Genomic DNA, 25009 nt, shown 5'->3' on the forward strand with positions numbered 1-25009 from the left:
GTTATGGGTAAGGGCTTGCAAATTTAAGTAGGGTAGTCAGGGTAGACCTCGTTGAGAAGATGACATTTGAGAAAAGTCTTGGAAGGAGATAAAGGAGTTAGCTGTGCAGGTATCTGGGGAAGAGTGTACAGGAAGAGGCAGCAAATAGTGTAAATGCCCTAATGTGAAAGCAGGCCTAGAATGTTCAAGGAATAGCAGGGAGGCCAGTGTGGCTAGAACAGAGTGAGCAAGGGAGAGAACAGAGCATTTGGTCAAAAGGCTATTGAGAGGTTACTGTAGTGATTTGGCCTTAATTCTGAGTGAAATGGGGAGCGATAACAGAGTTCTGAGCTGAAGAGTGGCATATGTGATTTATGTGTTAAAAGGATCCCATTGTCTGCTGTGTTAAGAATAACTATAAAGGGCAATGATAGAAGTAGGGAGACCAGTTAGACTAATTGTAATATTTCATTGTTTTGGATTCTCTTAAGGCTTCCTTTAATGACCTAATACATGGTCTATTCTAGAGAATGTTCCATGTGCATTAGAAAAGAAAGTATACTTGGCCGCTGTTGGGTGGAGTGTTCTGTATAAGTCTATGAGGTCAAGCTTGTTGTTTGTGGTACTTAGATCTTCCGTGTCTTTATTGAGCTTCTTTCTGGATGTTCTGTCCTGCACAGAAAGTGGTATATTGAAGTCTCCTACTATTATTGTGGAACTATCTCGCTTTTCAGTGCTGTTAGAGTTTGTTTTATGTATCTCGAAGCCCTGTTGTTGGGTGCATAAATATTTAATATGGTTATATCGTCACGGTATTTTGTCCCTGTAATCACTATATAGTGTCCTTCCTTATCCTTTGTGATGGATTTAACTTTAAAGTCTATTTTGTCAGATACGAATATTGCCACTTCTACTCTTTTTTTGATTATTGTTTGCTTGATATATTTTTTCCTATAATTTGAGTTTTAGTTTGTGTCTTTAATGTGTGTCTCTTGTAGGCAGCATATAGATGGATTGTGTCTCTTCAATCCATTCTGCCACTCTCTGTCTCTTTATTGGTGCTTTTTGTCCATTTACATTCAGCATAATTATGGATAGGGATGAGTTTAGTGCTGTCATTTTGATGTCTTTTTGTGTGTGTTGTTGACAGTTTCTTTTTCCACTTAATTTTTTGTGCTGAGTAGTTTTTCTTTATATATTGTCTTTTCCTCCTTTTCATTGTTGTTGATTTTGTTTTTGCTGAGTCTTTATGTTTTTCTTGTATTTTATTTTGATATGTAGGATTGTTAATGTCCTTTGTGGTTACCTTAACATTTACCCCTATTTTTCTAAGTTAAAACCAACCTTTTATTTCTTTATATCACTTCGATATAAAAGATCTATGAAAGATCTGTGGCTACATTTTTTAGTCCCTCTTTATTGATTTAATATTGTTACCTTTTACATAATGACATCTCTGTTTCCCTGTTTGGAGCATTTTTTTTTTTTTAATCTTGATTTGTTTTTGTGATTTTCCTATCTAGGTTGATACCTGGTTGCTCTGTCCTGTGTTCTAGTCTTGGGTTGTTATCTGATGTTATTGATTTTCTAACCAAAGGACTCCCTTTAGTATTTCTTGTAGTTTTGGTTTGCTTTTTGCAAATTGCCTAAACTTCTGTTTATCTGGTAATGTCCTAATTTTGCCTTATATTTGAGAGACAGTTTTGCTGGATATATGATTCTTGACTGGCAATTTTTTTCCTTCAAGGCTTTATATATGTCATCTCATTGCCTGCTTGCCTGCATGGTTTCTGCTGAGTATAGTCCGAGCTATTCTTATTGACTTTCCTTTGTAGGTCTTTTTTTTTTTTTTTTTTTAACCCTAGGCATTGGGTTTTCTGGGGCCACTCTTAAAATTCTCTCTTTATCTTTGATTGTAGCAAGTTTGATTATAATATGTCTTGGTGACTTTCTTTTGGGATCTACCTTATGTGGAGTTCAATGAGCATGTTGGATAGATATCTTCTCGTTTTTCACGATATTAGGGAAGTTTTCTGCTAATAAATGTTCAACATTTCTGTCTGTATTTTCTGTTATCCCCCTCATTCTGGTACTGCAGTCACTGGTGTGTTATTCCTCTTGATAGAGTCCCACATAATTCTTAGGGTTTCTTCATTAATTTAAAATTCTTTTATCTGATTTTTCCTCAAATAAGTTGGTGTCAAATGCTTTATCTTCAATCTCACTAATTCTGACTTCCACTTGTGCCCTGAGGTCCCAGCTTAGGGGAGCCAGCAGATTATTTTTTCCCCATTTATCAATTTGTTCCTTCGCCAAGGCCAGGAGAATGGCTCAGGATGTGCAGCAGGACCTATTTCTGGCCCAGGGAAATCGACCACCACTGAAGCTGGCTCAGGGGCTGGGGTAGAGGGAGGGGAGGGTCAGATAAATGGGAGAGGGTTCTTTTGAAAGGGGTGCTTTTTTGGTCCGCACAGTAAATTAGATGCAAGTACTTATCTTTTACCGAGAACACTGTTCTTTGCTGATCCCGGAGGCAAGTAGACTGTGTGCTGCTCACTCTCTCTCACTATGGAAAACGTGTCCCAAATGCTACCACCAGCCCTGCTGCGATCACACTAGGGCATCCGGGCTCAGGGACACTGGTTCCCACTGAGTCAGGTCTGGCAACTCCATGCTGCTTCTGAACCATCTCCCTCCCCTGCCACTCAGTCCAATTTCCTAACTTTGCCTTTGATGTTCAGGGCTCCTAGTTTGTCATATATATAATTGATTCACTTGTTTTTTCCAGCGTCTGACTACGCTGCTGTCTTGGCCCCACCTCCAGCTAGACTAACTGTAGTAATCCAGGTGACAGATGATGACACAGATCAGTGTGATTGCAGGTCTGGTGAGAAGTGGTCACACTCTGGGTATATTTTGTGCATCCAGTAGGATTTGCTGACAGATTGAAAGATAGAGAGAGGTCAAAGATGACATCAAGATTTTTGGACTGAGAAACTGAAAGGATGAATTGCCATCATCTGAGATTAGGAAGACCATGGTTGGACCAGGATTTTGGAGAAGACCTGGAGTTTACTTTTAGGCATGTTGAGTTTGAGATGCTGAGTGGACAGATGATAAATGTGGAGTTTGGAAGAATGGTTTGGGCTGAAGATATAAACTTAGGAGTCGTGTGCTTATGGTAGTCCTTAAAGTCATGCAACTGGAAGAGACCACCAGAGAAGGGATCATTGTTTAGTTCTTGAACTTCTCCCTTTCCACTTCCTCTCCAGTAGAGTGAAAGTCCACTTCATCCTTCACAGTGCCTCTGGTAGCCATTCATAACACAGTTACTACTTTTGAAGCTTCTTTTGATGTGGTTTTCAGTACCCCACTTACTCATAATAAACTTGAATGACCAAAAAGAAGTATGGCACAGTAGGATATCATGGTTAAAGTGAAGCTGTGAGCCTCTCCAGTTGTCCTTGTCCCTGTGAAGTAAGTAATGCATCTGAAAATTTGGTACCAGACTTGCTAGGTTAGTGGCCATTAAATTTAAAGTGAGTTTATAATAGACTGTGGACTGTAAGCTCTAGTAGGGCAGGGACTTTATTAATTTGGTTTAGCTGCTCTATCCTCAGCACCTAACCCAGGCTGATGTGGTGATATTTGCCTAATGAAAGAATGAATGGTAGAAATAAAGAATGAGAGATCAACACATAGAAGAACACTGCAGAAAGGAACCACTCAGGAGCTGATCACTTGGCTAGAGCACAGTGAAGTCTTTCACTTTAATTCAGTTCAAGTAGTTTTTCAGTCGCTGACACTGGCTGAGATCAATGCAGTTGTGCAAGCAAATCTGTTGGTAGAACACCTAGATCGTCCTTTAGGTTTTATGGCATTGCCTGTCCTACATACTGAGTATTTCTTTCTGAGTACTTTGTGAATTGAAAGCATTTTAGGACCTCCCAAACTGAATTACCTATGTCTTTATACAACATTGTGTCCAGGACCCAGGTTCTCCTAGATGTTACAGACTAGAAAAGCAGAGACAGACCATGAAAGAGGATTACTTAGCATTTTCTGTCATCATCCAGAAAATCGCAGTGTCACCATGTGTGAGTGATTTCATTGTGTTGGACACCGTAAGGCGTGAGCACAGTTGCTGCTATATTCTGAGTAGAGTGAAGTCCAGAAACAGCCTATCTAGGGGTTACCACCCACCCCCACGCCTCCTCTGTTTTTCTTTTTATTTTCATTGTTGAATAGAGCCAAAAGCAAGTATCAGATTTCCCCTTTCTCCTGAGTAAGGTGCCAGGAGGTAGGTAGCACTTTGTGGTGCAGACTGTGCTGATGTGTACATGTCACAGTGAGACCTGGCTCCCTCCCAAAGAATCTGCTGCATTAAGAATTTGATTCACTCCAGATAGTTAAGCTTAAAAGTCGTTATGCTCCTGATTGAACTTGAAAAATGGCAGGAAATTTAACGTCAAGTCTGTCACTCAGCACTCAGCTTGATAACGCATTAGCTGGCTTTTAATTGTTATTTTCCTTTTTGGCCATTTGGGAGAATTTAAAACACTAGCTTCTATAAGTAGGTAGAAGCCTAAGTGGAAGGAATACGACATCCAGCGCTGCTCTAATAGTCTAGGTAAATGTATGCCAGGGATTGATTTTTATCAGTATCTGTACTGTAATATTAAAAACAAAACCCACTGCTGTTGATTCCAACTCATAGTGACCCTACAGGACACAGTAGAACTGCCCCATAGGGTTTCCAAGGAGCACCTGATGGATTCCCAGGAAGTAACATTCATCATATTCTTGAAGGTGCTTCTCACAAAAGAGAAAAATGAAAAAATCCACCTATTTAAGAATTAGATGATAGGACTATAGAGTCCCTAGGAATTGGTTGTCATATCTAATGTTTTATATGCTGTTCTAACACATACTGATGAAATAAAATGGATCCTAACCTGTGCTCCTGGGCTAAAAGAAACTGCGGGAATGAAATGGGAAGGGGAAGGCCTTTTTCAGGTCCTGCCTTGCTCCCTTCCATGGAGCTAAAAGAAGTCAAACCAGATAGTGAGCAGTGGCCGTACTAAAGACCATTGGTGGGCACGTCTCAGTCTCTGTTTCTTTCCCATTCCTGTGCAAGGGTTTAGCATCTCTGAACTCTTCTTTTAGACTTGCATTTGGGGATTCTGTTACATACTCTCCAACCTTAGCTTGCCACCCAGCAAGGATGGAGGTCTTCTAGCTGATAGGCACCTGTAAGTCAGGGAGTTGACATTGTTTTGCTTTGTTTTTTAAAGCAGCAACAGTAGACCCATGGCAGTCACAGATTTCCTATTTATAGTTTCAGCTGCGAGCAACCCAGAAGGCCTGTGACTTGTGATGGTTTGTAATTTGTCTGAGGGGAAAGGAAGTCACTTAGCCTATGCGTATGTCTAGCACACCTCCCCACGTCTAAAATTCACCACAGCTTTGTTCTGCATTGGCATGCCAGCTCACTCTCCTGCAATGATAAAAACATGTTTCTTTGTGGGAAGCTTGCCTGAAAAGAAATCCAGGCACAATTCTACAAAATAAATGAAGATAGGGTTAACAGACCCAAGACAATTATTTGCAAATTTGAAAGACCTTACATTTTTTCTGAACTTGCCTCACAAGAATTGACAGTATTTGACATGAAAACTGAGGCTACTCATTGCTGGTTCTTCATAAACAATGCCTTAGGATGGGTAACAATTAGGTATGCCATATTAATGTCTTCTAATGGAGCTACCATTAGACAATATTAAACTGCCTTGTCATTGTAAAAGAAGGGCTAAACCCAAAATATAAAGATGCTAAATAGAGTACTAAAGTTTTTTTTTTTTTCTTGTTGGTGGTTAAAACATGTTACTATAATTCCCAAGAAGTAACATTTATCATATTCTCGAAAGTGCTTCTCACAAAAGAGAAAAAGGAAAGAATCCACCTATTTAAGAATTGGGTGATAGGGCTGTGGAGTTCCTAGGAATTGGTTGTCATACCTAATGTTTTATACGCTGTTCTAACACATACCCCACGTGAAGTTTCTGGTAAGGCTGGTAGAGGGAACTACGAAATTCAGTAACCTAGACAGTACTCAGCTTTCCTGTAGCTCAGTCTGGAGGCAATGCTGTGTAGTAGTCAGTCTAACTGCCTGGTTTCAAGTCATAGCTGTTTGGCCTGGGAAAGTTATTCGACCTCCTTTTACCTCAGTTTTATCATCTGTTAAATGGGGATAATAATACTGTAGTACTATCTCGTAGGATTACAAGAGTTAATATGTGTAGAATATTTAGCACCTAACACAGAATAAACTGTTATTCTTGCTATAATTATTGTTGTTGTTATTTTTGTTGTAATTAAGGAGGAGCTGTCGAAATGAGCTATAAAAACAAGGGAAGAAAAAGTCACAACTGTTGGTCCCTGATGGAGAAAATTGTTTTACCGTGTAATCCTGATGTAATTTGGGGCAGTTAACATTGAGAACTTCTGGATCTTGGGCTGGAGAAAAACCCGGCTTTTCTGAAACAGCCAATTAGTCCTGGGAGGGGAGGGCTGAGAGGGAGTCACCGGCTAACCATAAAGTTGTGCTTGCTTCAGTCTCTTCCACCTTCAGAGTGTTTGTCCTCCCTTCTCCCGTTCTTCTCCTCCTCAGGTTTAGGTCACTCAGTCTGGAGCCTGAAACTTAGTAGGGTATCGATCTAGTCTCTCATTATCTCCCCCCACTTCCTGCCCCCATTCCAGCTATGGATTTTAATCTTAGCCGACCTTCTGACTCTGTATGACCATAAACAAGTCACTTTGGCCTCAATTGCCCACTCTTTAAAGGGAATAAAAATGTCTTTCTCCATTCAGAGGATGGCCAGGGATCTAATCATATAGCAGATGTTAAACATTTTCAAATTCTTCTAAAGGAGGATTCCTTGACGGGATGACATTTGTAGTAAAAAGGCTGTTTCCCAAAGAAGAAAGTCCCTTTTCTCTGCTACGTGGGCTTAATCCCCTTCTGGTGCCAGAGGTGTTTCATTCCAGCTCTTCTATCACTAGCCTGTGTATTTTTGAATCCTTTTTTTTTATTTGCCCTCCTCTTACAAATATTCACAGGGCACTAATCCACATTATGGCTTTATAGCCAGTAAATTAAATTATATTAAATCTAAACACAGTGTTTTTGAGCTGTAGAGCCTACAGCCTTTGAAACCACTAACTTAATTTTTTCCAACTTTTATTCAGTAATTCAAAAAAGAACCAAACTTTTTTTCTTTTGAATTTGGTTTAAAAAATAGTAATAAATTGCCCCCAGCCAGTGGTCCTGGGTTCGAAATTTTATCTGGAACGTAATCTTCTGTCTGCATTGGAAGTTCCCCAGGGTAAAGGGGTGAGAGGGACAATGAAGATGTGATACCCTGACGCTTTTACCTCCGCTGACACCTGAGATCTCAGCTGCATGACTTTGGGCAGGTCATTAGTCTCTCTGAGCTTTGGTTCTCTTATCTGCAGACCCACATCCACAGTAAATTTGAGAGAATCAAATGGAATCGTCTTTATTGAGCACTTTCAAAGTATCTGTTTATCTGCATGTAAAACCCTGCCTCTAAAAGAGCAGATACACGTGGAAAACTGTTTATTCCAATTATACCGTCAGTACTTAAAATTAACCATCAGGTCATTCAAGACGAAGGCTCGTTCTCACCTTTCATAGACTCTTCCTCCACAGTAGAGAAGGGTTTACTGAATAAAGCTGGATGTGCTTTTCTTCAGCATTTTGTCACATTCATTTGAAGAGCCTTGATTTTAGTAAATCTTTGTCATTTGAGGATGTGTGTGTGTGTGTGTGTGTGTGTGTGTGTGTAAAACAACCAGATGCACAGGGAAGAGGATGATCAAGCTGGGTAATACTGTGTAGTGGTTTTTTAGTTTGTTTTCCTTTCCTGGGGGGGGTGTGTGTGCGCGTGTGTGTGTGCATGCGCGTGTGTGTGTGGCAGCTGTTTAAGATAATGTAAGTAGACTGATTTTCTCATGCCACTTGTACATGGATTTCTAAGGGAATTCTGAAAAAGGGTTTTAGGAATGTTTTGAGCAATAATAACATCATTTCAAGACATTACCTTTCCATTTTTATGTACAAACACTTATTAGGATGTATACATATATATATAATATGTATTTTTAAATTATCATTTAATTGAATTATAATTATACACTGTATCATACATAGCAGTTGGCTCTAAATAAGAAAAGCTACATAAATATTAATGCTACTTACTCTTTGTGGCATTGGTTATTATTTCACTGGTCTTAGAGATTTTGTTTGATATCACTATATGAGCAATTGTCTTCAGATATTTCTAAAAAGAAGAGTATCACTCTAAATCAAACTTCTAAGGCATTTCTGTGTAGGCGTATTTTACTTAGCAATTTTTTGCAGAGTTAATTCCGTGTACTAAGCGATTGACTGCTAACTGAAAGGTCAGCAGTTTGAAACTGCCAGCTGCTAACACGGGAGAAAGATGTAGCAGCCTCCTTCCCTGGAGATTCACTGCCTTGGAAACCCTATGGGGTCGCTATGAACCAGAATCGACTCAATGCCCGTGGGTAGATTGCTAAAGAATATAAAATTTGAAATAAAAACACTCTGTAAGGATATGCCCCTCTATATACTATTGATGCGATATGCCACAAGTACCTAGTCTCTGTGTGTATATAACAGACCTTTGAGAAAGAAGGAAGCATTTAATAAGTTCTTCAGAGATTAGAAGCAGGTGAGTCTGATGCTTATAAACCAGGTCTTTTGGAAGACAAATTGCATTCCTTAATCTGTGACAGCTTCTCCTTTTTGGTTCCTCTTGGTAATTTCCTGCTACTCATAGATGCAGAAGGAGCTCCAAAGATGCTCCAAATGGTACCAAGGATGACATTAAAAAATGCTTCTGCCCCACCCAGATAGGTGTATGCCATTTCATCAGATCAAAGGCAGACTTTCAGAACCCCCCTGCCCTTTCTGGAAGGGTAAGTTTTTAAAAGCCTCTCGGCTGTAAGTTCTTGTGGAGACTTATTTGCTGAAACTTTCTGTGGTTGATTACGTGCTGAGAGAAGCCATGTAAACGTTATTTTCACTAGATACCTACTAGCATCTGTTGTACAGTAGGCGGTCCCGCTGACCCCTCCATAAACGCATTCTATTAGAGTTTACCGTGACTTGCGGATTTTGCACCAGCAAGGATTTTTAAGGACTCTGGCCTAGTTCAGTGTCTTGGTTTAGCAAGAAGTTTAGAAGTTTGTGAAAAGATTCTTTGATAATGATTCAAGTACAATTCCCATTGCTTCCCCTTTGATTGGTTTGACAAAACAGTAGAAGTGGTAAGGCTGGCACTCTTCCTTTAAGCTGACGGAAATTGCGTGCTGCTAAATTCTCACCTGTGTAAATGTAGTTCCTCTGCAGATAGGAAAAGGAGCATGGAGTAGTAGTAGCCACCATAAAGCTAATTTTCAAAATGTGGAGATAACCCACGTCCCCATTTTCCCACTTCGTCATCCTAACACCGGCTACCCACATGGCGCTTCCTCTTTGACCGTAACCACCCAGAGTTGGGCCTCCACAAGTTAAGACTCTGTCCTTCCAGCCCCTGCCAGATAGGCCAACGCCAGCCTCTCTGCTGGCTCTCACTGCCGCTGGTGGGTTTGATAATTCACTAGAAGGACTCACAGAACTCAACAGAGACTATCTATACTTAGTTAAGCATTTATTATAACCAGAAGGGAAACAAGCAAAGATGCATCAGGTAAGGCCTGGAGCAGTCCCAGCAGCACGAGGCTTCCATTGTGCCCAGCGATGTGCCCCACCTTCTCCCATGCATAGATGTTCTCACCAATCCAGGAAGCCCAAAAAGAAGGGTCCCAGGTCCAGGGTCCCTTTGTCATTGGAGCCTCATTGAATATGCATTACTGCACCATGCCCACCCCATTCCTGATGTTCCAGCAGGGTGGGGTCTGTGCAGCCCCAACTCATTTACACATGTTTAAGTGTTGCCCTAGTGGCACAGTGGTTAAGAGCTCAGCTGCTAACCAAAAGGTTGGCAGTTTGAATCCTCCAGCCACTCCTTGGAAACCCTACAGGGCAGTTATCTGTCCTGTAGGGTCGCTACGAGTTGGAAGTGACTCGATGTCAACAGGTTTTTTTTGTTTAAGTGTTGCCTGACAGAGCCCTGGTAGTATAATAGTTAGGGGTTAAGCACTTGGCTGCTGACTAAAGGGTTGCCTGTTCAAACCACCCAGCAGCTCTATGGGAGAAAGACCTGGCAATCTGCTCCCATATCCCATAAAGATTACAGCCTAGAAAACTCTATGGGTCAATTCTACTCTGTCACATGGGGCTGATATACATCGAAAATAGACTTAAAAGCACCTAATAACAACAACAAGTATTGCCTGGCCATTTTATAAAACAAAGACCCCTTGATTGCTGGCAAATTCCAAGGGCTTTTCCCAGAAACCAGAGACCAAAGGCCACATAGAGATCCGTCTTTGCCACGTTCGAATTTATAGAGTAACAAATTATTACTGAACTTTTATTTGTATCCCACTGTGCAGATCTTCAATCATAGCTTACATGGCCAGATCTCCTCTTGGAGCGTAAGCTCTTTTTAAGTCATTAGAATGCCTATCTGTGTTATAAACCATGGCTGCCTTTATCTCTATCTACTCATTTCTAAAATGACTGTGCCCTCATACTTAATTTTTTGTTTATTGATATAATTACCTTAGAACCGAGTAAAACTAATGGATGAAAGTAACCAAGTATGAAAGTCTCTTAAAAGTGTTGAGAGCAGATAGACAGCCAGAAGTACATTGCCCTTACAGCATGGCTCTGCGGGGAGTTAGGAGTCGTGTGTTCTTTGCCCACAAAGCACATGCTAACAACATTAAGTTGTTTTTGAGTGATAGTGTTGCATCACCGTGGTCCTTCTGTGCTCTGTCGGGTATGGTGTCGCTTTAATGTCATGAACCGGCTCCTCAGCTCCTAAATCTCCATGCAGGAAATAATTACAGAAAACTGAATGGCTATGTCCGAAGCCTTACGAATCTTGAAAATTTCTTCTTCTTTGGGAAGAATCTTACAAAGACATTTCTTGCTGTTTGGGGACCCTGCATTTGTAACAAGCCTCTGTTGAAACTATCAGAGATTTGGGGTTATGGAGCATTCTCTGTATACTCGTTCTTTCTGCTGCGAGGTCTGTATTTTAACTTCGTGCAGATGTGTGCTAAAAGAACATGATGTGCTTATTTGTTGCATTTATGCTACTTTTTACTTGGAGTAAGCTGGATGAAATTACATATTAAATAAAAACAGCAGCTCAAACTGCAGTCCGCAACAAACTGAAAGAGCCTTCCAGAGACGGTGGAGAAAACGAGACTATGACTTTAATAACTGATTGACTTTTGAGAGAATTGGCTGTTTAAAGCATGAGTATAATAATTTTATTGTGGAATTTACTCAGTGTTAACTGTCTAATGTTTAAAAGTAACCTGGCGTTAAATTGTGTTGATGAAATGTTATCAAAAGGGCATTGTGTATTTCCTGCCCTAACCAAATATAGCATTTAACTTTGACCTAACTGCAGTTATACACAAACACACACACATGTGTATGCATGTGTGTCTGTGGGTTTTTATAGTCAATATCTGGTATTTGTTCCACCGTATGTTACCTGGAGAGGTGGAATGGCATAGTGGAAAGAACATGGACTTTGGCATGCAACTCCAGCGTAAATTCCCTGAACGTCAATTTTTCTCATCAACGTGACGATGATTGTCAGGATTCAGTGAGAACATCTACTAAGCACTAGCATGATACCTGGCACAGATTCACTAGGACGTGTTCACTTACGTCCAGAGTTCCAAGATTCGTAAAGCGCAGTGTGTTTTTATTTAGTACTTCTGAGCTGGGATACGTAATCAGTACTGAAACTTTATAACTTTATATTGGGTATTACTTATCACCCTCAATTCTAAAGTGAAAATTTAGAACCTGTAGAATCAGTTTTTCTTAGGATGTTTATTTAGGATGTTTACTGAGTTGAAACCATTGTTTTTTGTTATGTGTAGCTGAATATATTTGAAATCCAACAAGCGAGAGACTAATCTGAGTACTATTCCCAATTCATTTTGTAGTTCTTCCTTTTTGCTTGCCATTTTCCTCTTTCTGCAACTTTGCTGTAAGTTTAAGAAAGTTTTTAAAATACAAAAAGCATTTGACTTTGTTTAGTAGTCACTTAAAAATAGGGTTGATCAATATGAAGCATTAGCGAGGAGCAAATTTGGTCTTTTTTTTTTTTTCCATTTACCAGTGCCCTTGGACTTGCGTGTGTGAGAATTAAAAATGATACGAGATATGTACCTCAGTTAAACAGACCAGTTTTCTTCTTCTGTCTACAACCACTATAAACAGAATTCTTTATATGGAAATGACTTTGATAGTAGTTACTTCCTCTCTTTCCCTGTCTTTGACACTCACGCATGCGCGCACACGCGCGCACACGCGCGCACACACACACCCCCCCTTAAAACTCCAAGTGGCCTGCTAAGCGGGTATGTTGTTACTGAGCCAAGACTTGTAGTGTTTTGAGAAGTTTCTGCCACTTAATTACTTTCATTAATTATAAAATCCTATTCAAGATTATAGCTCTACAGCTCATGAATATGCTGTCTTGGCATTTTAACAGCTGGTTTTAAGCCAGGCTCTTGGGGATTTTAAAGAAGTTCTGCTAAATCGCCAACTGCAGCCCAGTAAAGCCAGGAGGGCGAGTATCAGGGAAGCCTGCAGAGCAGGTCACATTTTATTTAGAAAGTTGTGTGAGGAAGTTGGCTGTGGGCAGAAGCTGCCGTGTGACATCTGCCCCGTCAGTCAAAGCTGCAGCAGCGGCTCCCTGTCACCAGGGTCCTGTGTGCTCCTGCCCATCCGTCAGCACTGACAGACAGCACTGCCTCTGCCGGGCTGGGGAGGCCGCCGACACAGACTTGCCGTCCGCATCTCACAGTTCGGGTGAAGCTCACTTGCAAAGAGGGAGACCAAGCGCCAACTCCTTATAGCCTTTTCTTTAGGTCGTCCTTAGGCCATTAACCAAAATACATTCTCAAGAGATTTAACTGGATTTTGGAACGTGTTTTTGACCAAAAGCCGGAGTGTAGAAGTGTGGGAGAGAGCCCTTCCTCCGACAGATGCCAGTTATCACTAGACAGGCCTTTTCCGGTTGAGCATAACAAGCAAAAGAGGCTTGACATCGGAAGCATCCTTTTGGTGATGATGCAGCAACTTGCCAAATGGGATCCACCCCAATCCTGGTTATAGACAAAGCTCCCACAGTTTTCTTGTTTCCTTCTTATAAAACCCACTGCCATCGACTCAGTTCCAACTCATAGCAACTCTATACTATAGGACAGAGTGGAACTGCCCCATAGGGTTTCCAAGGCTGTAAATCTTCACCAAAGCAAAGCACCACATCTTTCTCCTGTGGAGCGGTTGGTGGGTTCAAACTGCCGACCTTTTGGTTACTAGCTGAGCACTTTAACCACTGCATCACCAGGGCTCCAGAGACATCCTTAGAGGAAAGGATTTGAGGGTATTAATATCATTATCTGTCTGATTACGGTGTTGACATTTCTGAAGTGCCATTATTCGTGGGAAATGGAACTTGATGTAGGAAAACACCCAGCCAAGGGACGTCAAGAAAGTAAGCCAAAGCCCAATACTCAGATGCAATTGAAGTGAAATGCGTCTTAACCCTTTGATTTATTCTTAATCAACTTATACTGAACCCCAAAGCTAAGTAATTGAGAGGCAACTGTGCATGCAAACAAGGGAAATGGTAAACATAGCAGAAGAAAATTGGGACAGGCAGATATTTTTAGTTTCCAGATATCGCAGCTGTATAATGTGTCAGGTGTGTGGAAGGATAATACTCATCTTAAGGTTGCGTAATTGATATCTCCTTTGTTTTCATATTGTAAAGAAGTTACTTTTTATTTATACCCTCTTGCATATTTTTTTCCATTGACTGAATGCTTAACGTGCTATAATTTAGTATATGTGAGGTTTGGTTTTTTATGGGATTTGAGAGTTATTAGTCTCAATAAAATGCTGCAGACGTAGCACAGCCATCACGGGTGCACAAAAGTAGAACGCAGTGATATGGCACAGTGTCAAGTGCTTGGTACCCATTTTGCTGGATTTTGGTATCATCAATTTTTGCTTGCCTATTTAGCTTATTTCAAAACAGCTTTCCTAATTGAAAGTTTAGGAAACATGAAGTAAATATAAATAGTCGTATTTAGGAAATATCTATGACACTGAACCATAATGAACATTAACACTGTAAAATGTTTTTAGTGCTGACACTGAACAGGTACTTCACTTGAAAAATTGCACAAGAACCTAAATCCAGCCTCACCCTTTTTTCCCCAAGCTGTGTTACCTGTTACAGCATGGAACACATAGTAGACACTCAATAAAGACTGACTGATTGCTCTGTGAATTTTAGGGTGACCTGTGTAAGAAGACTGGGAATAAATAATATTTTTAGTAAGTGTTGGGCTTCTCCCCCTTCCCCTTTGCAGGTTCTTATCATTCATTGGAGGGACATTGTGTGAGATTGGAAAGCCTGAAATGCAACAAAAAATAAATTCGCTGCTTGAAAAAGAAGGCATAAAGAAAACTGCAGAAGGATTGCAAACGACAGTACACACCTTACAGGTCATCATCGATGGCCTCAGCCAGCCTGAAAGCTTTGACTTTAGAACAGGTAAACAATTGAACTTGAATTATAGCACCTTGCATTTGCATGGTTACATTATCTCCTTTGATCCTCAGGGCAATCCAGTGCCATAGGCAAAACAGATGTTATTCTCCTCATTCTATAAGATGAGAAAACTAAAGCATAGTGACCTTCCTTCAGAGTCATTACAGTTAGTTAGTATCCAGAGCCAAAGCTCGAACCCAGGGCTCCATACTCCTCGTCCCATCCTTATTTTCCTTCACATCAGATGAAGCGCCTCATACATGCTCCGCTGTATGCATGAGGCACACATTCTTTGGGATCCTTTTGTAAGCTGTTTGGTCTCCTGAGAGCCTAAAGTACAAGGCAAAGCACTTAGTTCACAAACTAAAAAGTGAGTCTTCTTCCTAAATTACAGCTTTCCAGGTTCCTGGATCTTGTGTCAGTGAACACATTGAACAAATAAGATAATATCTCTCCGTTGATTTTCCTTCTGATTAAACGTGCTCTCAGCTTTCAGCACAGGTAGATGGCGAAGAAGTTGAACAGCCATAGTTGTTGAGAGCAATGACCCGGGGAAAAAGAATTAAGGTATCAAATGACCTATTTCCCAAGGAAGTTTGAATAAGAACCTCTGAGATTTAAATGAATCTGCTCTCCCATCTTCTAACTAGTTTTGATGATACCATGTTTAGGGCTTGGCTTTTTTCATTCTGGGTTAGGCTGCATGGAGGTAGTTTGCCATGCTTCTTTGCAAAGGTCTAAGGGGATTTAAAAACTCACCTAGAAAGTCCATTGTACTAGTCCTTCAACTTCTCTGTAAGTTTGAAATTTAAAAAAAAAGTTGGAGAAAAATAAAATACCTGATAAAATCTATACCAGAGATGTGGAGGTAGAAGCCTCCAGGTTGTCCTCCACACAAAGTTGATGTTTCAGTAGACAACTGCATCTCCATCTGGAGGCCTGATGTCCTTTTGTGTGAATTCCGTGGGCATTGTCTACCAGGAATAGTAAATAGAGCAGTGGTTCTCAAACAGGTAGGATTTAGAGCTGTTATGCCTAGAATCAAGGCATCGATGGTTTAGTGGTAGAATTCTTGCCTTCCACGTGAAAGACCTGGGTTCGATTCCAGGCCAGTGCACCTCAGGTGCAGCCTCCACCTGTCTGTGGTGGATCGCGTTCTGCTGTGATGCTGAATAGGTTTCAGCAGAGCTTCCAGACTAAGATGGACTAGGAAGAAAGGCCTGGTGATCTACTTCCGGAAATCAGCCAGTGGAAACATGGATCACAACAGTCTCATCCGCAGCCGATGGTGAGGTTGGCACAGGACTGGGGGCGTTTTGTCCCGTGGTGCACGGGGTTGCCGTGAGTTGGGGGGCCAAGTCGAAGGCAGCCTCCAGCAACGACAGCATGCCTCAGGCAGCTGCACTAGAGAGGCTGGTAAGTATGTTCCAGCTGCAGGCATCCTGTCCTGGGTTTTCTGTCCGTCTTTGGTTTTCTCTCCTGGTGTTGATGGCTCCATTGTCCCAGTTATTCTGCAGGCTCAGAGCAAAGGTCAACTTTGAAACTACATGGTTCAGTTACATAACCAGGAGCTGAGTAGAGGTCCTCACCTGGTGGTGCCCTTAGTTGAGCAGAAACACGAATGCACCTGGGCTGTGGGTGAGCTTTCCGGTTCCCGCAGTGTCATCAGTGTGACAGGTGAAGTTTCAGATAGTCTCTTTAAGCAGGCTTTGGAACCGGCCTTGGCCTTAGTGTAGGTAACAGTTTTCAAGATGTCTGAGAATTTTAGTTTTACTACTACACACACCCCCAAGAGGGAAGACAGACAAGGCATACTTTCGAGGAATCAGTATTTTGTTTCCACATTTACAGTATTTATGTTACATCTCTTTTCTCCGTTTTCTCAGAAATGTTTCCTTTCTTAGCGCCTCATTCTTTCCTTATACCCATCTTGTCTTCTGTTTTCTCAGTGACAAAATCAATTCAATTTTTATGAGCACTCCTTGGTTTCTAGTTAATTCTTGTAATCGGGCTCATCAGAAGCCGTCTGGGGATAGGGGGCTGAATATGCAGCCTGGGCTATCAAAGTGTTAAAGTTTACATGGTGCGTGGAGGATTTTCCGATTTCTCTGCGGCCCAGGCTGCCTTCAGTAACGTGGTAAGTAGTTCCTGACTCGGATTTTCCAGGCAAAATTAAACTAAGCAGCTGATCAGGAACCCTTGGGGGACCGGCAGCAGCTGGGTCTCTGCAAGAAAAGAGGGGAGAAAAGCGTTTCCAAGCATAAAATAATGCCTAAAGGGCTTCAAAGGCCATCCTACCTCTGGCCCTGGTCAATGACTTGATTTCACTTTGCTTTGACACAGTCCGTGTCCAGTGTAATATTACATTACAGTAGGTTTCTTGCTTTTGGAATTCACTGATGCAATATCAGGTGAAATTCCACAGAGTCAATTCCAATTTTAGCATGTTCTTTTTATGAGTAAAATGAAGTTTTAGTTTTAAAGAGGGTTTTTGTTTTGTTTTTACAAGAAACATGTGAATTTAGGGGTAAAAAAAAAAAACCTTGGTTTTTAGTCTGGTTGGATTGGGGGAGGGGAATAAAGAGGTGACCAGTTGTTCATACAAATGTAAAGGATAGCTTTAAAAGTCATCAGGATAGAGCCAACAGCTGTGGAGGAAGAGGAGGGGTGGAGGGGAAAATAAGGCCTTAGTAAAAGGAGATCTAAGCGTAGAATGTGTTCTTTGTTATTACAGTCAACAGTAATCCTCGGCAAGGGGGCCAAGAGCATGCATAGGGAGTCCACAGATAACTGAGAAGCTCTTTCAACTGTTAGTTCTAACTTTCTCCCCCGTAAAACCTTTGTTGTTGCTTTTGTTTTATTTTAACTAGAGCCATAATGATTTCTTGGCATAGTTTATGTCCACCCTTTGGGGGACAGTATTAATGAGCAGGGAGGAGCCCTAGTGGCACAGTGGTTAAAGCGCTCTGCTCCTAACCAGAAAGGGTCAGTGGTTTGAAGCCACCCAGGAATTGGAACCTGTTCATTCTGGGTCCGAATGAGAATTGGTATTTCTGACAAGTTCCCAGGCGATGCTAATGCCACTGGCTAGGGAGGACTCCTGAGAACCACTAGTAGAGCAGTGAGTCTCAAAATTTCTCTTACACAGGAATCACCTGGGGATCTTGTTAAACTGTAGGTTCTGGTTCAGCATATTTGGGATGGAAATACAAATTCTCAGCAGGGATTTGAACTGATTGAAAGCCTTCAACCCACCAGCTGCCCTGGGGAAAAAAAATATGGCAGTCTGCTTCCAACAAGATTAACAGCCTTGGAAAACCTCTGGGGCAGTTCTGCTCTGTCCTGTAGAGTCGCTATGAGTCAGAATCCACCCAGGGGCAATGGGTTTTCAGCTTGGTTTATTAGTGAACAGAGGGATGTTCACTGGGCTAGGCAAGAAGAGAGCACTGTAAGGAACTTGAGAAGAGAGATCTAAGTGCCTTCCTTTTGGTATCGCTAGCACCCAACAGAGTCCCTTGCCTAGAGATGGTAATAGAAGTTAATAAATGTTTGATGAATTGAATTGGAAGAGGAGAAAGATTAGGTACTAGGTGATCTGGGATTCTGAGCTATAGATAATCAAAAAAATCCATAAATTTTGATTGAGTAAATAAAATTGATCCCAGAGAGTTCCAAATTTGTAGGGGGGGTGGTGACTCGAGATCTGAATTTCACCCATATTTGACCAAAAGTTGATGTACTGTCACCATTAAACAATTTGAGAGTCCATGCTCTGGAAAAGACTGCCTGTCTTATGTCTCAGTGTGTGTTAGTGATTTGGCCTTGTATATATATATATTTTTTTATTCATAGAGCAAAGGTATATTCTCACCTCCTCATAAACAGAAAAATAAGGCTCTGCTCTTCTCAAGCCGTGTATCTCGTACTAATGCTTACGTTAGTGCTCTAGAGTTGAGGGAGAAGGAAGTGTTTGAGCACATTTTCTTGAGCTGTTTCTGATGAGTGAATGCTGTTTCTCCAACTAGGATGCATTTTCTTTCAAGGCAGGCCTGTTTCTCCAGCTCCTTTTACGTCCCCCCTCAATGCTCAGTATCGGCCTGGGCACATAACAGATCGTCAACGATTATTCACTAATTTATGTTGTGTCCAGGAGGTACAATGCCTTATTATTCACACTAATCCTTTTTTCCTTTCCTTGTAGATTTTGATAAACCTGATTTTAAGAGAAGCATAGTCTGCCTGGAAGATCTGCAAGTTGGGACAGTTCTTACAGGCAAAGTCCAGAATGCCACTTTGTTTGGAATTTTTGTGGATATAGGGGTAGGGAGAGCAGGGCTGATTCCTATACGAAATGTAACAGAAGCAAAACTTTCTAAAACAAAGAAGAGAAGGAGTCTTGGACTGGGCCCTGGAGAAAGAGTGGAAGTCCGAGTACTCCACATCGACGTCCCCCGATCTAGGATTACCCTGGACCTCATTCGGGTGTTGTGAGCATCCCACTGAAGGCCAAACACCGGCTTTACTTCTTCATTCTATGTGTTGACAAGGGTGGTTCAGATGTCTGTGAATTCTACATAGCAGATGAGAAAGTAGTATCAGAAGTACTTTCCAAACACTTCCCTTATATTTCCTCCTGAATAAATAGAAAACTAATAGTGTGATTTCTTTTCCCCTTAAACAAAACACTTAATAGACACCATTATGTGACTTTCTGTAGTCATGATTTTCTAAGTTTTATTTTTTTGTAATTGATCTTTGGCTCTTTTTACATTTTATATAACCGATTGCTTCACTTCTACGAGTCCAGCTGCCTGCTGGATTTGTGTGGAATTGTCTTCTTGATTTGAATTGTATAATGTTTCTGGACACAGTAGGGCTAGCAAAGTTTAATCCTCCCATTTTATAGATTTTTTTTTTAATCGGACCTTTTGGACTTGCTTCATGATTTTGTAGTAATCTTTATTCTTTCTTACCAAGGAAACCAAAAGTATACCAGTAAAACATATCCTGATTTGTTTTTACCATCAAGTGGATAGTTCAAAACATTTCTCAGAAGGATATATGTATTGATCCTTGCAATAAAATTTTGTGTCTAGTGAACTTGTTTTTGCTCTCCTGCTTCAGTGAATGGACTAGATCAGTTTTCAGGAAAGAAGACGTGGCACATATTCATGCAAACATCGTATGAAAAGACTGTGCCTTTGGGGAAGAGGGAGGCCTCTGCATGTTTTAGGAATAGCTTTCTGTGCATAGCTTACCACAGAAGGACATATTTATTCTTAAGCAACAGGACTGAACTTCAAATGGGGATAGAAATGGCCTTCCTAAAGATTGAATATAGACAGAATGTTTGCCTCGAGCATTGTGCTATCATAAAGAAATATCTGTGTGAGTTTAAACTGAAAACAGTTAATCTAAAGCCCAGATGAGAACTCTTTAAGGGGCAGAGAGCCTAAATTAATGTTGATGAAACAATATGGGTATAGATAGTGAGCATGTGATACAGCGTGAAGTATATAACCAATGTCATTGAACTGTTCATATAGAAATTGTGAATGAATGTATGTTTGGTTGTGTATACTACCACCAAAAATAAATATTAAAAAAGGAAGGAAGAACTGAATCCTGTAAATGATTCCTCTTAAGAAATAGCTGCATCTAAAAATAGTTCAATTAAGATAAAGCATATCTGCAAAAGTATCAAATAAATTAACCAGAAAAGGCCGGCCCAGTGTATTGATCAAACATGCTAGAACACCTGCTTAGAGCTGGAAATGATCAGGGGAATGAAGGATGAACTTGATTTTCATTGTTTCCAAGAACTAAGTCAGAGTCTTCCTCTTCTTACTAGCTAGTTAAGCTTCAGCTCACTTACATGGCTCACACCATCAGAAAAGACCAGTCGCTAGAAAAGGACATCATGGTTGCTAAAGAAGAAAGTCAGTGAAAATGAGGGAAACCCTCAATGAGATGGATTGACACAATGGCCGCAAAAATGGACTCAGACATACCAAAGATCATGACAATGGCACTGGACCAGGCAGCGTTTCCTTCTGTGTACATAGTCTCCACGAGCCAGGGTCAGTTCCACGGCCAGCACCAACATGTGTAATGGATTGAACTATATCTTCCAAAAGGATATGTCGACATCCTAACCCCTGGTACCTGTGACCACGGCATCGTTTGGAAATAGAGTTTTGGAGGATACTATCAGTTAACAGGAAGTCATACTGGGGGAGGACAAATCCTCATCCAATCTGAGTGGTGTCCTTGCAAAAGAGGAGAAGAAACACAAAGATAGAGGAAAGGTGGTCATGTGAAGATGCAGCTGCACACCTAGGAATGCCCAGAAGCTCAGAGAGACGAAAAAGGATCTTCCCCTAGGGCCTTCAGAGAGAATATGGCAATGCTGACATCCTGAACCCAGACTACTAGCCTCTAGAACTGTCAGACAATAAAATTCTGTTCTTATTTTTAAAAAGAAGATTGAATACAGATCAGGTGAGAAAGGGCAAGAAAAGCAAGTAGGTAAAGCAGGTGACTTCTGCTAACACCATTTTTATTCAGTGGAGATAGTAAGTATTAGCATAACCATTCAGGGTCAAATGATTTAAGTAAGGCCCCCCCCCCCGCCCCGGCCCAACTCTGGACTAGTGTCTTATCTGCTCTGATTTCTGTTGTTGATTTGCCTAATGGACTCATTTGCATAACTGAAGGAGTACCTGGTTTTCTCCATGTGTAAAAATGTGGGTCCTAAAAAGGGTAAGTGGTCCTGCTAGCTTATCTGAGACAGTCCTGGTATATACTTATTGTCTTAGCATACTTTTTAATAGTGCCTCTTTTCATTCTCAAAGTGCCCATTTTGGATGATAAATCAGGTTATTATGCTAGAAGTGATAGGTATGTACACAATGGTGACTCTGACTATTCTCACCACAGTTTTGTGGTGGGCATGTGGAAGAAGAAATTATTGACTGTGAAATTTAAACTCAATAAGAAAAAAAGGGAGAATATAATGAGGGAGTAGGGGATGGTGAAAAAAGGTAGGATTAATGGATTGTAGATCCTAAAGGAGTCAGAGGAATGTTAGCGTGGGAAAAATACAGGCAGTGGGTGGGAAGATAGGAGTAGTTGTCAGAGTGGGATGGTTGGCTGGCCTTGAGATTCTGGCGGGTGGGCAGTTTTTGGTAATGACCAAGTATAGGGACTATCATGGGACTAAGTAGCAGAGGTAGAGGACAAGCAGATAATATCATTAGAGAAGAGGAGGTCAAGGACTGCAAGTTCAAGGTTAGTGGAAGGATTGTCTGTGTTGATGATTTTAGGAGGCTATTTCAATAATTGCAATAATGCAGGCATAAAACTATGGTGTCTTGGACTAGAATGTTAGTGGCGAGAAGTGGTGAGATTCTGGGTATCATTTAAAAGTGAAGATAGAGCCAGACAGGATTTCTTGGTGTATTAGATGTAAGATATGAGACAAAGCCAGGAGTTTAGAATGGCTCCAAGGATTTTGGCCTGAACAACTTGATGGATGGAATTGTTATCTACTGAGATGAGGAAGGCTATGGAAGGACAGTATTGGTGAAGGAGTTCGTTTTGAACAATTTAAGTTTGAAACACCCATTAGACATCTAAGTGGAAATACCAAGTAGACAGTTGACTGAGCCTGAAATTCAGGGAAGAGGGCTGAGCTGGAAATGTAAATTTGATAGTATCAGCATATAACTGTTGGCCACCATCTGCCAGTCATTTTGTTGTACTGTCGTGGCTTGCATGTTGCTATGATGCTAGAAGCTAAAAAAAAAAGGCCACTGGTATTTCAAATACCAGTAGGGTCACCGGTGGTGGACATGTCTCAGTGTTGCTTCTAGACTAGGAAGAAAGGCCGAGTGATCTGCTTCTGAAAACCCTATGGATCACAACAGAATATTGCCAGATATAGTGCTGTAAGATGAGCCCCCTAAGTTAGAAGGCACTCAAAATAAACAGTGGCTGCAACAATGGACTTGAGCACGCCAGTGATCATGAAGATGGCACAGGAACAGACAGTGCTTCATTGTATTATACGTGGGGTCACCGTGAGTCAGAGCCAACTCAACAGCAACTTACGACAGCAGGATAGCCGTGAGACTGAATAGTATCACCAATGGGATGAGCGAAGATAAAGAAAAAGATTTAAGGACTGAGTTCTTGAAATCCAAGAGACTCAGCTATAAGTTCTTTGGACTTCTCCCTAAAGGTAGGAATTTTGTTGTGGCAAGGCCTGCTAGATGCCTTTTCATATGCATTCTTCCTTACTAAAAATTCTGATTTCAGGGGAGCAGTTAAGTGGTGAAAAGCTACATTTCCCTGCAGGTATAGTCGTGGCCAATGAGTAAAGCAAAAGTCATGGGGTGGGATTCTAGGAAAGCTAGAAAGGGTAAGAAGATCAGGTTCAGCTATCATGCTTTTACTATCCTTTGCCCTTGCCCTTCTTCTGACTTGGAATGTGAATAGAATGCTGGAAGTACTAGAGGACGAATGGTGACGAGCACTCAGTAGGGACTGCTGAGCAGAAACAAGGTGCCTGAATCCTAGCAGCCCTGAAGTACCTACTATGGATTTCACTTTATATATAAAAAAAAAAAAATCCTCATTCATTTAAGCCACTTCCCTGAGTAGGAGGTGAGTGGGAAGGATTTTTTACAGTCAAATATATTCCCTAATATATGTTTATGTAGTTCCCTACTGTATTCCCTTTACGTAGAATAATGCCTAGCATGTGAAGGTGCCCACTAAATATTGATTGAATGAATAAATGAAGATCTAATAAAAGAGTTCAGTAAAATGGTTGGATATAAGTGTTAAAAAATCCACTTCCTTGCGAGTGGCCATCTAAAATTCAACAATTGATCTCTTCCCAACGAGAGCAAAGAACAGTAAAGAAAACCAGACACAAGGAAGCAATTAGTCCAAAGGACTAATGGACCATGTGAACTATGGCCTCCACTAGTCTGAGACCAGAAGAACTAGTTGGTGCCTGGCCACCACTACTGACCACTCTGACCAGGACCACACTAGTAGCTCATGGACAGAGTGAGAGAGAAATGTAGAACAAAATTCAAACTTATAAATAAGAGCAGACTTATTGGTCTGATAGAGACTAGTGGGGTCCCTTGAGACCATGGCCCTTAGACGCCCTTCAAACTTGGAACTGAAATCACTCGGAGATCACATTATAGCCATATAATAGGCCTATAGAATGAATAATAATACCAGTGAGGAATGTATGCCTCAGAACAACCAACTATACAAGACCTAAAGGGTAGCATTTGCCCAAAAGCAAAGTTCAAAAGGGAGATGGGGCAGGAAAGCTGGGCAAATGAACACAGGGAACCAAGGAGGAAGGGAGGAGGAGAGTACTGACACATTCTGGAGTTTGTAACCAATGTCACGAAACAAGCTGTGTATAAATTGCTGATTGGGAAACTAATTTGCTCTGTTAACTTTCACCTAAACCACAATAAAATGTTCAAAAAAAAAAAATCCACAGCTTAAACTTGTTAGACAATATGATGGAATAAAGATCCCCATTTATTAAAACAATAAATGCTATAAAATATCTAGAAATAATAAACAATGTACAAGGTCAATATGAAGATTTTATAAAACATTACTTCTTGTTGTTAGGTGCTGACAGGTCAGTTCCGACTCGTAGAGCCACTATGTACAACAGAACGAAATACTGCCCAGTCTTTTGTCATCCTCACAATTGTTGCTATGTTTGAACCCATCGTTGCAGCCACTGTGTCAATCCGTCTCATTGAGGGTCTTCCGCTCTTTCGCGGACCCTCTACCAAGCATAATGTTCTTCTCCAGGGACTGGCCCCTCCTCATAACATGTCCAGAGTATGTGAGACAAAGTCTTGCCGTCTTCGTTTCTAAGGAGGTGTTCTGGCTGTACTTCTTCCAAGATAGACTTGTTTGTTCTTCTGGCAGTCCAACACCATAATTCAAATGCATCAATTCTTCTTCAGTCTTCCTTATTCCTTGTTCAGCTTTCCCATGCATATGAGGCAATTGAAAACACAATGGCTTGGGTCTTGCACACATTAGTCCTCAAGGTGACATCTTTGCTTTTTAACAATTTAAAGAGGTCTTTTGCAGCAGATTTGCCGAATGCAATGCATAGTTTGATTTCTTGACTGCTGTTTCCATGGGCATTGATTGTGGATCCA

At 41.0% G+C, this 25009-nt stretch overlaps 1 protein-coding gene across 1 annotated transcript in view; it reads left to right on the forward strand.

Annotated features, from left to right (window-relative positions):
- The window catches only part of SRBD1 (S1 RNA binding domain 1), a 235540-nt gene extending 215128 nt beyond the window's left edge, over positions 1–20412 (forward strand). The window contains exons 20-21 of the mRNA XM_010595907.3: positions 14608–14792; positions 18991–20412. Coding sequence (XP_010594209.1) covers positions 14608–14792; positions 18991–19280 — 475 coding nt within the window. The 3' untranslated portion in view covers positions 19281–20412. The remainder of the gene's footprint in view (positions 1–14607; positions 14793–18990) is intronic.
- Positions 20413–25009: the final 4597 nt, after the last annotated feature.

This window comes from Loxodonta africana, chromosome 26 (genome assembly GCF_030014295.1).
Source record: "Loxodonta africana isolate mLoxAfr1 chromosome 26, mLoxAfr1.hap2, whole genome shotgun sequence".
NCBI classification, from domain to species: domain Eukaryota; kingdom Metazoa; phylum Chordata; class Mammalia; order Proboscidea; family Elephantidae; genus Loxodonta; species Loxodonta africana.